Here is a 16,060-nt window from a genome sequence, read left to right on the forward strand (position 1 = left end):
CAGGAATAGTGCCCCATCAGTGGGAGGAATAGTGCCCCACAATTGGTGTCAGTGGATGGAACAGTGCCCCATCATTGGTGTCAGTTGCAGGAACAGTGCCCCATCATTGGTGTCAGTGGCAGGAATGGTGCCCTGTTGTTGGTGTTAGTAGAAGGAATCGTGCCCCATCATTGGTGTCAGTGGCAGAAATAGTGCCCCATCATTGGGAAAAATAGTGCCCCATCATTGGTGTCAGTGGCAGGAATAGTGCCCCATCAGTGGGAGAAATAGTGCCCCATCATTGGTGTCAGTGGGAGGAATAGTGCCCCATCAGTGGGAGGAATACTGCCCCACAATTGGTGTTAGTGGATGGAATAGTGCCCCATCATTGGTGTCAGTGGCAGGAATAGTGCCCCATCAGTGGGAGAAATAGTGCCCCATCATTGGTGTCAGTGGGAGGAATAGTGCCCCATCAGTGGGAGGAATACTGCCCCACAATTGGTGTTAGTGGATGGAATAGTGCCCCATCATTGGTGTCAGTGGCAGGAATAGTGCCCCATCAGTGGGAGAAATAGTGCCCCATCATTGGTGTCAGTGGGAGGAATAGTGCCCCATCAGTGGGAGGAATACTGCCCCACAATTGGTGTTAGTGGATGGAATAGTGCCCCATCATTGGTGTCAGTGGGAGGAATAGTGCCCCATCATTGGTGTCAGTGGCAGGAATAGTGCCCCCGTGCGGTGCGGCTCAGGGTGCGGATTGGAGGATGACTCTGCTAGAACAGAGGATTGGGTTGGCTGCAATTCAATAAAATTCATCTCGGAGCTCCACACAGTGTATATCATAATAAAGATTTATGTAACGCGTTTCAAAGTACTTCACTGAGTCTTCCTCCGGCAAGTAGCACAACAAATCAAAGCACTGTAATCAGAGTCTTCATACTGGCACTCCCTGGACAGCGCTGCATCTCCATATGACAGCCGACAGTCGGATTACATTCCAAGTGGCTGCAGCCGGCAGGAGTGTCATTGCCCCACTGCCACCGACATATGTTGGTGACAGCAAGAGGATCAATGAATATCTAAACCCAAAAACATTAATTCTCTGTGTGTCTCTCTAAATATATATATATATATATATATATATATATATATAAAATGGGGGACCATTTCACCCACTGACCCCAACGATGGACACTATTCTTCCCACTGACCCCAATGTTGGGCCACTTTTCCTCCCACTGACACCAACAATGGTTTACTATTCCTTTGCTTGCCTTTATCTGGACCTTCGGACACTATTCCTCCCACCGACACCAACAATGAGGCACTATTCCTTCCACTGACACCAATGTTGTGCCATTATTCCTCCCATCAAAACCATTTACTGGTCAATCTGCCTCCCACGGATACCAACAATGGGGCACTAATCCCACCACTGACACCAACGATGAGGCACCATTCCTTCCACTGACCAACGATGGGGCACTATGCCTTCCACTGACCCCAACGATGGGGCACTATGCCTCCCACTGACCCCCAACGATGGGGCACTATCCCACTGACCCCAATGTTGGGCCACTATTCCTCCCACTAAGACTATTTATGGGTCAATATTCCTCCCACGGATACCAACATTGGGGCTCTATTCCTCCTACAGACACCAACAATGATGGGGCACACTTCCTACCCCCAATGCAAAGATGCATGGTTTACCCCTGAAGTCAGAAGGACAGTAGACCGGTCCTTGGTTTAGAGACCCCAGCTTTAGATCCCGGATGAGGGGGGTCTTTTCTAACCCCCGGAAACGTGGCCGTGTCTTGTTGTCCCGGACACACAATTGTACACGGGGCTCTTACCATTGGTGCCCTCTGCCCTTTACACTTTATTCCATTTGGGAGAGACATCAAAGCAAGTAGGACGGACAGCTGTTAATAATTCCCCGGCATAGTCCCGTGACCTTCTCACCTCATTGCTGATCTCCACGTGGTGCTCAAAATCGGTTTTGCTGTAACTGGTCTTCAGCAAGGTGTCGCTCACAAGTATGCCGACGCCCCTCAGAATGAAGGAGACGAAGAGGTTCATGTGGATGTAATTCCTCATGCAGTGAAGTTTACTGCAACAAACATCAAAGTGACACATTCAATACAAGTCCCTCATGTGCCACCGGCGCCGCGTAAAGACACTCTGCCACTTTGTGAATTTAGGGCCTGAATGGGCAAAGTGGCCGAGACTCTTTAAAACCAAACTCCATTCCCTCCCCAATCTAAAAAAAAATCCCATCTACATAACTTTTTTTCGTAAATGTTTTTGACCAATTAATTTCTTTCCTCCTGTGGCAGCGGTGGGTAGGGTGACCACAACTCCAAACTGCCATTCAGGGACACACATTCCCCAAAAAAAGATGAGGTGGGGGGAAATGTAGTCTCGGGGTTGATGGGGAATTTGGCGGCAGGTTATTTGTCAGGTGAATGTGCCACTTGCCACCAGATGCAGTGGCGCCTTGCCACCCATAGCCTGCCACCAGATGCAGTGGCGCCTTGCCACCAGATGCAGTGCTGCTGTCACCCCCTCTGCATGAGCCACATGCGTAGAAGAAAAGGAGTGACGTCACTACCTAGAGAGTGAAGATCACACCAGTCCCTGCTGCTTGCCGCTGGAGAAGGAGGAGGTGTCGAGGTGGGTGGGGACAGCAGTGCTGCACTAGGCGCAGGCCTCGCTGGTTGCAAGATGCCAGGCAGTGCTGGCCCTAGCAACCAGTTCCATAAATGTAGTTATTAGTTAGTAGGGGGTGGCTGTGTCCTCTATTTCATTCTGGGACATTGTATTGTCCCGGAATGAAGGTGCCCGGGACACATGGGCACCCTAGCGGTGGGTGGACCTTCTTCCTGGACAATGCCGCAGTCACATAATGGTGTGCAAGTGCTCTGCGGTGGCCAGGATCAGGGCAGTCTTTAATGTTGATTGGACCCTGGGCAAAAAAAATCTTGGGTGCTCTCCACCTGCTCTAAAGCCTCGTACATACGCTCGGTTTTCTCAGCAAAAAACAGCCGAGTAAACCGTGCGTGTGTACGAGGCTTTCAGGTTTGTCGTCTGGAAATCTGGCCAGAATCTCGACAAGAAAAATAGAGATCCTGCTCTCTATTTTCTCGTTGAGATTCTTGTCGGCCTGTTTCCAGACGAGAAACCCGAGTGTGTGTATACTTACCTGTCGCCGTGGAAACCCGCGCATGCTCGAAATTACTTTGACGCATGTGCAGTAGCTTCCACGGCATAGGTAGGGTGAAGAAATATGGCGGCGACTGCATCGAATGTGACGAGCGCATGCTCGTCATACGCGCTGACGTCACCGCGTTCTTGCCTTTCAAGAGAACCGCAATTCTTTTGAAAGGTCTGTGGTACACACAAGAATGCCAAGAATCAACAACGTTTTTTTCCTGACGAGATTCTTGCCCGTGTGTACGAGGTCTGAGACATACAATAAATATCAGCTAGACTTAAAATCAGTTTACTGTATCAGATCATTACCACTTACTGACTGGTTGCCAGAGGTTACAGCACACATTATGGCTCACTGATTAGCTGCTAGAGGTTAAAGCACATGATTTCTTCTTGTTGATTGGTTACTTGAGATTACTGTACAGTAATACTGCTCACTGATTGGTTGCTAGAGGTTACAGCACATCTCTTCACTACAGAGGGGCATGATATACATATGAATGACGCCTTAATTAACATATGAATACCACCAGCCTCAGCTATTTACATATGAATGCTCATGTTATTTACATACGAATGCTGCCCCTATTTACATGTAAACACAGGGTCTGCAGGTGAGTCATCTGTACACAACAATAGGGCAGAGCTGGGCAACATTAGTAGCAGCACTTCACACTGAGATTTTAGGACACAGCAAAGGACTAAAACTTCAAGGGACAAGGGAATTTAAACTGGGATAGTTGGCAAGTATGAGGCAGCCGCTTTGGGCCCCACAACAATGACAGGGCACAGGGCAGCTGCCTCTTTTGCCCTGCCTTAAAGACAGCCCTGGCCAGGAGTAATGTTAGCTCAGGTTGGCATGCCACACCAACCCCCCCCCCCTTCCTTTTCCATTCATGAAATGTGGGGAGGATGATGCCGAGCATTGGCCCAGAAGAAATATGGTGCTGGGCATTGAGGAGGCATTTTTATTGGGGACAATACTGGAGAGGAGAAGAGTATTGAAGTTCTTGAGCTAAGATGTTGGTCTGCTGATTTGGCCTATATCCCTTGGGTGGCATGAATTTCCCCCCTAGGGGTGAGTCCATGAAGGCCTGGGAAGACTGAGGAAGGGCTAGATCTCTTCATCAGGTTGTCGCTGCTGTATGTTTTATATCTACTTCCAATGTGGTCCCTGGGACCCAATAGGAATAAGGACAGCAATAACAACACTTCATGACTGTAACTCGCTTATCGACCATCTCCTACTCTGGCTCTACAGGGTATGAAATATGTGTTTGGTCCAAAGAAGGACCATGTGGCCAGATTAGGTCAATGATAGCATGAGCCTACTACCCCTTTGTGTACACATCACAGCTGTCTCCTACTCTGGCACTACTGGGCATTAAAGATATGTTTGGTTCAATGAAGGACCATATGGCCAGATTAGGTCAATGATAGCACAAGCACCCTTGGATTTGGTACAATGAAGGACCATGTGGCCAGATTAGGTCAATGATGGCATGAGCACCCTACCCCTTTGTGTACACATTACAGCTGTCTCCTACTCTGGCACTTCTGGGCATTAAATATGTGTTTGGTCCAAAGAAGGACCATGTGGCCAGATGAGGTCAATGATAGCACAAGCCTACTACCCCTTTGTGTACACATTGCAGCCGTCTCCTACTCTGGCACTACTGGGCATTAAAGATATGTTTGGGTTTGGTCCAATGAAGGACGATGTGGCCAGATTGGGTCAATGATAGCCTAAGCATCCTACCCCTTTGTGTACACATTGTAGCCATCTCTTACTCCAACACTACTGGGTATTAGGGATGAGTTTGGGTTTGGTCCAGCAATGGACCATGTGGCCAGATTAGGTCAATAATGGCATGAACATCTTACCCCTTTATGTACATGCAACTGCCAGGGGAAGGAATGCCCCAGTACCAGCTGATAGAGCTGGCACTGACCTCTTCCTTCTGGGTTCACCCAAAAAATGGGTTGGAACTAACCAAAGCTCAGCCTTACTGGGTATAAATGGTGGTGAACACCTACCTCACCCTCTAAAATTGCTTATATTGTAAAGAGAGAAATCCTACATTGGAAATTCAGCCTTAGCTTTCCTCCTCGGAATCTACTGCTATATCTGTAGTACCTTGGCACAAAATACCATATATGAGCAGAAGAGTACAATACAGTTTGGATGCCATGGACAGGTTAGTAGACCATCACCTCCCGAATGTACCTTGCTGAGGAACGTGCAAAGTAGCACAGCCCAACATGCTAATGGCCATTTCATTGCACTGGCAAAAAATGGTACACATTGGTGCACTGCGCCTCCATTGGCAAGGTGTGTTTGGGGGGCATTCAGAATGAGTGGTACTGCATCATGCCAACTCATTTGTGAGTTACCGCAAAGCGGCACAGGGTTGCGGGTGTGATGGATTTGGGCACAGCTACCCTAGTTTTAACTGCTTAAGGACCGCCGCACTCACTTATACGTCGACAGAATGGCACGGACAGGCAGATGGATGTATAGTATTTTGTAGACGCTATAACTTTTGCACAAACCAGTTAAAGCGTTGCAGTGCCGAATCGCAAAAAGTTTCCCGGTCTTTGACCTGCCAAATGGCCCGGGGCTTAAGTGGTTAAACTATACATGGATTTAGGGGGGTTTGTGCAAGAGCAATGGCAGCGTCAGAAACCTACACCGACCAGATTCCAAAATCGGTCACGAGACCATTTCTGATTGATCTACGGCTTTCTGTACATTATAATTCTTCTTGCACGGCCTTACTGAATAAAGTGGATTTTCTTTGATGCAGTCTGAGTGCAGCAGAGGGGATTTAGTTATACATTACAGGTTATGGAAAATAAAATGTATAATGGGATGGAATAAGCCTGACCATATGGAACCTATTCCTCCCCACATTAGCAGAATCCATAACTTACCTGAATCCGACAAGGATGGCGAGGGCCAGTATGAGAGCGGCTACCGAGCTGGAATATCCTACGGTGTACATGACCTTAAAGTTTTCATAGGTCTTGAAAAAGATTTCCTGTAAAATGAAAAACAAAATCATCACAAATGACTCTTCTTGTCTTGAATAATACGATCTGCTAGAAAAAACAGAACTTTATCTCTCAAAATTCTACAGCATTCTAAACAAAGGGCCAGTATACTGGAGCAATCCGCTGGTGGGCACTGATGAAGTGGCAGTGAATTACATTATTGAGCTGTACTGGTGGGCACTGACGAGCTGTACTGGTGGGCACTGATGAGCTGGGACTGATGTGATGCACTGGTGGGCACTGGTGGGATGCAATGGTTGGCACTGGTGGGATGCAATGGTGGGCACTGATGGGGTGGCACTGACAGGCTGAACTGGTGGGCACTAATGAGGTGGCACTGATACACTCCAATGGTGGGCACTGATGAGGTTGCACTGACAGGCTGCACTGGTGGGTACTAATGGACACTGATGGGCACCAATAAGGTGGCACTGGCAGGCTGAACTGGTGGGCACTAATGGACACCAATAGGCTGCACCCCACCTCTCCACCCTAAACAATAACCTCCCCCCCACTCTATATTTTCTGAGATGAAGGGGGAAAAAAATCGGCCTAAAATATCGGCCACAAAAATCGGCAACATATATCGGCCATCAGCCGATCCGATTTCTAAATATCGGCATCGGCCAGAGAAAAACCTGCATCGGTTGACTTCTAGTCATATTATTTATTTATTATTTAATGACTACACCATCTTGTATATCGACCTGCGGTCCAGCAGTTCAGCTTTAACCGCAAGACAGTGGGGTAGATTCAGGTAGGGGCGCGCACTACTACGGATGCGCAGCCTACCGTTTTTACGCTACGCCTCCGTAAATTACTTGAGCTACGCTTCATTCACGAAGCATTTGCTCCGTAATTTAAATGATCCCGGGGGCGTGGATCATTTAAATTAGGTGTGTTCCCGCGCCGAACGTACTGCGCATGCTCCGTCGGGAAAATTTCCCGACGTGCATTGCGGTAAATGACGTTGCTTCGACGTGAATGTAAATGGCGTCCAGCGCGATTCACTTACGCAAACGACGTAGATTTCGAAAATCGCGACGCAGGAACGACGTGTATACTTACCATTGGCTGCGCCTCGTAATAGCAGGAGCAGCCTTACGCAGAAATCGACGAGCGCAAACGACGTAAAACTCGAACGCCGGGCGCGCGTACGTTTGTGAATCGGCGCGAGTATGCAATTTGCATACTCTACGCTGACCACTACGGGAACGACACCTAGCGGCCTTTGTAAGAATGCAGCCTAAGATACGACGGCATAAGAGCCTTATGCCAGTCATATCTTAGGCTACAGTCGGCGTATCGCGCTTTCTGAATACAGAAAGTCGATACGCCGGCGCTACTTGGCAATTACGCTGCGTATCTATGGATACGCAGGCGTAATTGCTACCTGAATCTACCCCAGTGCTTGCATCTTCTGGGTTTCTATCTTGACAGCCCCCACTGAATTATGAATTGAAGACGTAGAAAATCAGTTTAAATAAATCAAGTTGTTCTATAAATGCTCTGGCTTTGGCATACCTGTATATAAAACTGCAATCCACAAAACGTATACAGCCAGGAATTTGAACAAATGACTTGTTTATAGCCGCGTCTTCTGGATCGACCACGGCGGCAGGAAGTAACAACTCAAACGCTTGCAGCTTTGGCAGAAAAAGGGCCAAAACCTGAGACCCACGGGTGGGAATGAGCTGAGGAATTTCAATGGCACAAATCCCACCACCCTTCAGGAACTGCCAGATAAAGGAACAATGAGACACCTTATCGGGAACGGGGGGGCTACAATGACTACGAGGCCCTGGCAGTCTGCAAAGCCCGGCACCAACAATCGTTCTTCAACGGAGTCCGACACCAATGAGGTTCACTGGGCCTGACGTAACTGTTTAAACAAAAATTGTGTTCCCAATTACGTGCGCTACATAAAAACAATGGCATTCTTATCTTATATGCCATAGACTTAAGAGAGTGCTGGCAATGGCGGCAAGGGGAAATATATCCTCTGTGCTACTTGAGCTTTTACAAATGAGTGCTGGCCATCAAACATTTCTTTGCACGCCATGCGCAAGGTGACATTTTCAACCCCTGAAGCTCCTATTTTCTTACAGTTGCCATGATGTTCCTGTACCAAACCTGGCCCTTGGATCTTCTGCTGGCCAGGCGACACCACAGATCTAGATTCTAGATCCTAATCTTCCTGCCCTCCAACTATTCAATAGTGTGCTTCGGCACCCAATAAAGAGATGCTCAATTGGATCTCCCCACTATCCAAAAGGTTGATCCAGCAGCCAATAGAAAGGTGCACAATTGGATCTTCCCACTATCCAGCAGGGTCCCTCAGCTGCCAATAGAGAGGTACCCAATTCAATCCTTCTGCTATCCAATAGAGTACCCCAGCATTCAATAGAATGGTTCCCAACTAGATCCTTTTACCATCCAATGGTGTGCCTCAGCATCCAATAGAGAGGTGTCCAGTTGGATTATACCGCTATCCAACATGGTGCCTCAGCAGCCAATAGAGAGATGCTCAATTGGATCTCCCCACTATCCAAAAGGTTGCTCCAGCAGCCAATAGAAAGGTGCACAATTGGATCTTCCCACTATCCAGTAGGGTCCCTCAACTGCCAATAGAGAGGTAACCAATTGAATCATTCTAGTATCCAATAGAGTACCCCAGCATCCAATAGAATGGTTCCCAACTGGATCCTTTTACTATCCAATAGTGTGCCTCAGCATCCAATAGGGAGGTGCCCAGTTGGATTATACCATTATCCAATAGTGTGCCTCAACAGCCAATAGAGAAGTGCCTGATTGGATCACATCACTATCCAATATGTTGCTCCAGCTGCCAAAAAAAAAGGTGCCTAGTTGAATCCTCATACTATTCAATAGGGTGCTTCAGAAGCCAATAGAACGGTGCCCAATTGGATCTTCTCACTATCCAAAAGGGTACCTCAGCAGCCATTAGAGAGGCGCTGTCAGGGCTGGGCTCTAAGCCCTCCCATCTCAGTGCTCAGTTGGCGGTTAATTGCCAGTACTCAACGTTCCACAGTGGCTCACCTGGTGACCTGGTGATCATTTTTTTTTAAATTCAGTCCTTTATTATGGCAAAAAAGACAAATACAGGTAACAATCACCACAAACAGCAAGTAGACATGTTAAAGATCCAAAAACATGCACAAACATGGTCGTAAAATAAGATAATAAAGAGAGTGCAAACAATTCAGCCCTGCACAGTGAAAATCAGATGACCAAATACTTAAAACCAAATTAAAAACAAAGTGCAGAGCCGCAAAGGCATCCTGATCAGCATTTACACGACCTAAAGCTAACTACAGTGTTCGTAACATCATGCCAACACCTGGTGATCATTTAAACTGCATGGTTCATTTCTTCCGTGCCTTCGCCTTGGTCAAACATATCTGGAGAATCTCTGTTGCGTTCCTGTTGAAGACTTGCCTGGTTGATGTCTGTTTTTTTATCCTGTCTGCTTCCTCCAACTACACTGATCTCTGACTTTCTGATTTACTGGCTTGTTCTGACTACCCGCTCTGGCTACCGTATCCTGGCTATGTTTTGACTACGTTTACTATATGTACAATTTTTACCATTATATTAACAGGTGTGATTTTTACTGCATTTTCTGTCTCTGTCTAATTCATGGTTCCGGACAGTAGCCAAAGGCCATAAATTCACAAAACGCAGTAAAATTCACACCTTTTTAATGGTAAAAATGGTACAAATAGTAAACGTAGTCAAAACATAGCCAGGGTACGGTAACCAGAGTGGGTAGTCAGAACAAGCCAGTATATCAGGAAGCCAGAGATCAGCGTAGTCGGAGGCTGCAGATAGGATCAGAAACCAGAAGGGATGTCAGCCAGGCAAGTCTTCAACAGGACAACAGAGAGTCTCCAGATATGTTTGAGCAAGGCGAAGGCACGGAAGAAATGAACCAGGCAGTTTAAATAGCCAGAAGGGGCTTGGCTGTAAGCTGGACTGATGACCAGGAAATGATCACCAGGTGAGCCACTGTGGAACGATGAGTACTGGCAATTAACCAACAGCTGACCACCCTGAGCACTGAGAGGGGGGGGGCTGAGAGCCCAGTCCTGACAGGTGCCAAATTTGATCCACCTACTATCCAATAGGATGCCCCAGCAGCCAAAGGCAAGGTGCCCAACTGGATCTTTTCATTATCCAATAGGGTGTCTCAGCACCCAATACAGAGGTGCAGGATTGGATTACCCCACTATCCAATAAGTTGCTCCAACAGCCAATAGAAAGGTTCCCAATTGGATCCTCATATTATTCTATATGGTGCCTTAGCATTCAATAGAGAGATGCCCAATTGGATCCTCCTACTATCCAATAGGGTGCCTCAGCAGCCAATAAAGAGATGCCCAATTGGATCCTCCTACTATCCAATAAGATGCCCTAGCAGCCAATAGAAAAGGTACCCAATTGGCTCTCCCCACTATTTAACAGGTTGCTCCAACAGTCAATAGAAAGGTACTCAATCTGATCTCCCACTATTAAATAGGGTACCTCAGCAGCCAATGGTAAAGTGCCCATATGGAGGTTTCCACTAACCAATAGCTTGCTGCAACAGAAAACAGTAAAGCGCCCAACTAGATCGTCCTACCATCCAATAGCAGCATATGCCACCTAGCACAAATCAAGATGGAACATAGATTATTGAGGCATTGCATCGCATTGTGGGATGTGTTGGAGAATGCTCTTCAGCAGCACATTTTGCAAAAGCCAGAATTTGCACCCTGCAGGTGCCCAGGTTTTTAAGGGTTTTCATGGTGTCTGGCAGTAATAGATCCTCAAACAACTTTATACCCAAGCACATTGCTGTGAAACTAAGACTCAAATACAGGCTTGTTTTTAGACATTCATTCAAGCATGGTATTTGCCAAGATGTTCAACCCTACTAGGCAATAATTAAAGTGGAACGAACGGCAAAACTAATCATCAGTTTTTGTTTTTCTGCAACGGTTTTACCTGTTGGTCCTGCCAGTGGATCTGGGTCAATAACCATGGTGATAATATTTCTCGGTTCTTTCCCATAATGCTCTGCAAACATGGATACTAGAAGCCTTTGAACTGGTTGTCCATCAGGCTGGCAGCCAGTTACTCCTCGATTTTACCCAATTATGAAATGTAATTACCTCAGCTTTCAGGTCCTCCAAGTCCCGCTGACATTCAAGGGTTTCATTTTGACGGTTCGATGACTCCACCCATTGCCCATCGGGACCGCAGTGCTTGTACACGAAGCCATGCTGCACTGAGAAGGGACACACTTGTTATTGTACAGAAGAACTTAAAAAGTTAGACCACCCAATACTGATATTTTACAATTTTATGAAGACGCTGATAAACTGAATAACCAGCTGTGCTCACCATGGACACTTTGCCAAGGCGTGTGCTCACCATGGACACTTTGCCAAGGCGTGTGCTCACCATGGACACTTTGCCAAGGCGTGTGCTCACCTTGGACACTTTGCCAAGGCGTGTGCTCACCTTGGACACTTTGCCAAGGCGTGTGCTCACCATGGACACTTTGCCAAGGCGTGTGCTCACCATGGACACTTTGCCAAGGCGTGTGCTCACCATGGACACTTTGCCAAGGCGTGTGCTCACCATGGACACTTTGCCAAGGCGTGTGATCACCATGGACACTTTGCCAGTGCGTGTGCTCACCATGGACACTTTGCCAGTGCGTGTGCTCACCATGGACACTTTGCCAGTGCGTGTGCTCACCGTGGACACTTTGCCATGGCGTGTGCTCACCGTGGACACTTTGCCAGGGCGTGTGCTCACCGTGGACACTTTGCCAGGGCGTGTGCTCACCGTGGACACTTTGCCAAGGCGTGTGCTCACCGTGGACACTTTGCCAGGGCGTGTGCTCACCTTGGACACTTTGCCATGGCGTGTGCTCACCCTGGACACTTTGCCAGGGCGTGTGCTCACCGTGGACACTTTGCCAGGGCGTGTGCTCACCGTGGACACTTTGCCAAGGCGTGTGCTCACCTTGGACACTTTGCCAAGGCGTGTGCTCACCTTGGACACTTTGCCAAGGCGTGTGCTCACCTTGGACACTTTGGCAAGGCATGTGCTCATCATAGACACTTTGTCAAGATATACAGCTAGCACCCAGGAGGGAAGGATCCGTTTAGTGAAGGGCAAAGTTAAGCCTTGTACACACAATCGGATTTTCTGCAGACAAAGCGTCAGACTTTCGTCCAAAAGGCGCAAGCCTGGATTTTGTCTTGCATACAAACGACACACAATTGTCGGCCATCAAACACGAATGTAGTGATGTACTTAGACATACTATGTGGTTTTTCAGCTCTTAAGCGCCACCCTTTGGACGCCTTCTGCTAATGTCATTATGTTTGGTGAGAATTTTAAAGCCTGCCATCCAACATTTGTCTGCGGGAAAACCCGACAACAATTGTCCGATGGAGTGTACAAATGGTCAGATTTTCGGCCAACAGTCTGTCAACACACAATTCCGATCGTGTGTACAAGGCTTTACACTCCAGAGAAGAGAGGGTCTCCTGAGCGTGTGTGCCTTTACTACCACTGAAGCCCGTCTGAGTCTCCGTTTTAGAAGAAAAAAAAAAAAAAAAAAAAAGGGACTCTAAAGCTGCTGTTGCTTTGACTGAGAGCCCATGTATATTTCCAAGGTAGTTAGACAGATAGGGCCAGATCCACAAAGAACTTACGGCGGCGTATCTATTGATACGCCGCGTAAGTTCTACGATGCGCTGTCGTATCTTTGTTTTGTATCCACAAAACAAGATACGACTGAATGTGGGCTAGATCCGACTGACATACGTCTTAGTACGCCGTCGGATCTTCGGTGCATATTTACGCTGGCCGCTAGGTGGCGCTTCCGTTGATTTCCGCGTAGAGTATGCAAATTAGCTAGATATGCCGATCCTCAAATGAACGTCCGCCCGGCGCATTTTTATACGTCGTTTACGTAAGGCTTTTTTCGGCGTAACGTTACCCCTGCTTCTATGAGGCGTACACAATGTTAGGTATGGACGTCGGGACAGCGTCGTATTTTCCGTCGATTACGTTGTTTGCGTAAAACGTTCGTGAATAGGGCTTTGCGTAAATTACGTTCACGTCGAAAGCATTGACTATTTGCGACATGATTTCGAGCATGCGCACTGGGATACCCCCATAAACGTCATATACGTGGGGTCAAACCAGATTAACATACAAAACGCCCGCTCCAAGCCTGCTTTGAATTACGCGGGGTTACGCCGGCACATTTACGCTACGCCGCCGTAACTTACGGCGCAAATTGTTTCTGGATAAGGAAACTACGCTCTAAGTTGCGGCGGCGTAGTATATCTGAGATGCGCTACGCCCGCCTAAAAATACGACCGTTTTTGTGGATCTGGCCCAATGTATTGTCTATTTTGTTTTGGCTCTGGAAGATAACATGGCAAGAGTTTGCCCCCTGGGTGTCAGTTTATGGAGGACCCATCTACGTGAACGCTGGAGTGCAGTTTGCTTTATTGTGTGGGGGGGGGGGGGTCACCTCTTCGGAGAGGATGTTCCCACAGTTAGCCAAAAAGAGAATGTACTGTCTTTTTTACTATTGTGCTTAATGCAGGACTGCAAGGATTAATTTTGTCACGGCTGAGGCAAATTTCACCATTACTGTTGATTGATATTGAACCAAGTAAATATGTTGAGTAGCTAGGATTGTTTCCTTATCACACCACCAATCATCTACATTTTTTGTTGTGGGTTGCACTAAACAAAGTTGCACTGGGTAGGGCTCTACCTACTAATCTTGTGAATATATGTACAGCAGGAGGTTATGTTTTCTCATTTATTGTGTGTATACAGGTACAGCAAAAATAAAATAAAAAATTCTACGCTATTGTATTTATTGGCCACATATGGGGTATTGAGAAACGAGCAGCGCTCATCTGACCAACCCTTTATACTAAATTCATGCCGCCCACGTGATATTTCATTGTATGATATCAAAGTGCAAATGTAACCTATCTAAAACAGTATAATGTGCAAAAAATTCAGAAACAAATAGGTAGATTCAGTAAGAGTTAGGCCGACTTATCAGTAGATAAGCCGACCTAACTCAGAATCTACGCCGACCTATATTTAAGCGTATGCTCAAACAGAGATACGCTTAAACATATCTAAGATAAGACGGCTTGCGCCATCCTATCTTAGGTTGCAATTTTTCGGATGGCCGCTAGGTGGCGCTTCCATTGCGGTTGGCGTAGAATATGTAAATGAGTTGATACGCCGATTCACGAACGTACGCCTGTCCGCCGCAGTAGTTTTACGCCGTTTCCGTAAGGCATTAGCAGGCCTAAAGTTGTTCCATCTATTAGGTGGAATAACAATGTTAAAGTATGGCCGCCGTTCCCGCCGCGAGATTCGAATTTTTTACGTCGTTTGCGTAAGTCGTCTGCGAATCGGGATTTACGTCGTTTACGTCCACGTCGAAATCAATAGGCCCGTGCGGCGTACTTAGCCGCAATGCACACTGGGAAATGTAGGCGCCCGGCGCATGCGCATTAGAAAAAGAACCTAAAAAACGTGAGGTCAAGCCTCATTACCATAAAATATATATATATTCGCCAGCACACCAGGGATCATCTTAAAAAAACGTCCAAAGATTTAATGCATATCTATTGATCCAAAAGAGCAACTTTTCGAGGCCACGCAGGACCTCTTCGTCAGGCAAAAGATACGAAGAGGTCCTGCGTGGCCTCGAAACGTTGCTCTTTTGGATCAATAGATATGCATTAAATCTTTGGACGTTTTTTTAAGATGATCCCTGGTGTGCTGGCGAATATATATATATATGATTTGCTTTCCGGTTCCCAGCCGGTGATCGTTTCAGCACCCTTTTACTACTTGGCCATTTTGCCGGAAGGTGTGCAATCGGAATATTTTTGTCATTACCATAAAACACGCCCCCCTCCAACACATTTGAATTCGGCGCCCTTACGCCCGCCCGCTTTAGGCTACGCCGCCGTATATTAGCAGGCAAGTACATTGAGAATCATGTACTTGTCTAGCTAACTTACGGCGGCGTAGCCTAAACACGCTAAGCTATGCCGCCGCAAGTTTAAGACTTTCTCTGTGAATCTACCTAAAAGTGCTATAGTGCAAAAATTAAATCAGTCATCACTTTAAAAAAGCCAGGAAGTCAAAGAGAAAATAAAAAATCTGTGTTATTTCCAACACAAAAGTCCTAGAACCATCCAATATTGTGCTGTATGAAGAGTGATAACTTCACAAAAGATAAAATAAAAAATAGGATAATTTCTCATACATGGTACAGCAGGCGCAGATCAGGAATTTTATATGCTAGGGTAACAAACACTTGGCAAAAAATAAAAAAACAATGCTTGTGTCACTTTTAACAACACACAAAATATATAATGAAAATGGTTTACCTTTATTATACCAGGGTAGGTACCAAGGGCATGAGATGTTGATTGTTGTGTTGGGCGGAGCATCGGGCCAGCAAGCAAAATTATCAAATGTCCGGTTACAGACCAGCCCTGGAAAATCAAAATGCACAGATTAGAGATCGATCTTTATAAAGAGAACTTCAGAACATCAGCTTCGAAGCATTAGAGAAGGGACAGCGTCGCTGACCTAAGGATCTAGCAAAATTTGGAAGCCGGAGTTTGAAATGGTTTAAGCCCTTGGAATCCTGTAATCTGCAAGGAAACGGATACCAAAAAGGTGAAGCACCATACCACCAGATGGGCACCATATTTTGTAGTAACCAGGGCTG

The 16,060-nt window shown here is 46.7% G+C and overlaps 1 protein-coding gene across 3 annotated transcripts in view; it reads right to left on the minus strand.

Moving 5' to 3' along the window:
• GCGR (glucagon receptor) overlaps nt 1-16,060 on the minus strand; it is a 91,169-nt gene that overhangs the window by 24,606 nt on the left and 50,503 nt on the right. For all 3 annotated transcript variants that reach the window (XM_040330821.1, XM_040330824.1, XM_040330823.1), the window contains exons 4-7: nt 15,714-15,821; nt 11,424-11,539; nt 6,130-6,236; nt 1,945-2,092 (exon numbers count right to left, since the gene is read on the minus strand). In XM_040330821.1, coding sequence (XP_040186755.1) covers nt 1,945-2,092; nt 6,130-6,236; nt 11,424-11,539; nt 15,714-15,821 — 479 coding nt within the window. The remainder of the gene's footprint in view (nt 1-1,944; nt 2,093-6,129; nt 6,237-11,423; nt 11,540-15,713; nt 15,822-16,060) is intronic.

This window comes from Rana temporaria, chromosome 12 (genome assembly GCF_905171775.1).
Source record: "Rana temporaria chromosome 12, aRanTem1.1, whole genome shotgun sequence".
NCBI lineage: Eukaryota > Metazoa > Chordata > Amphibia > Anura > Ranidae > Rana > Rana temporaria.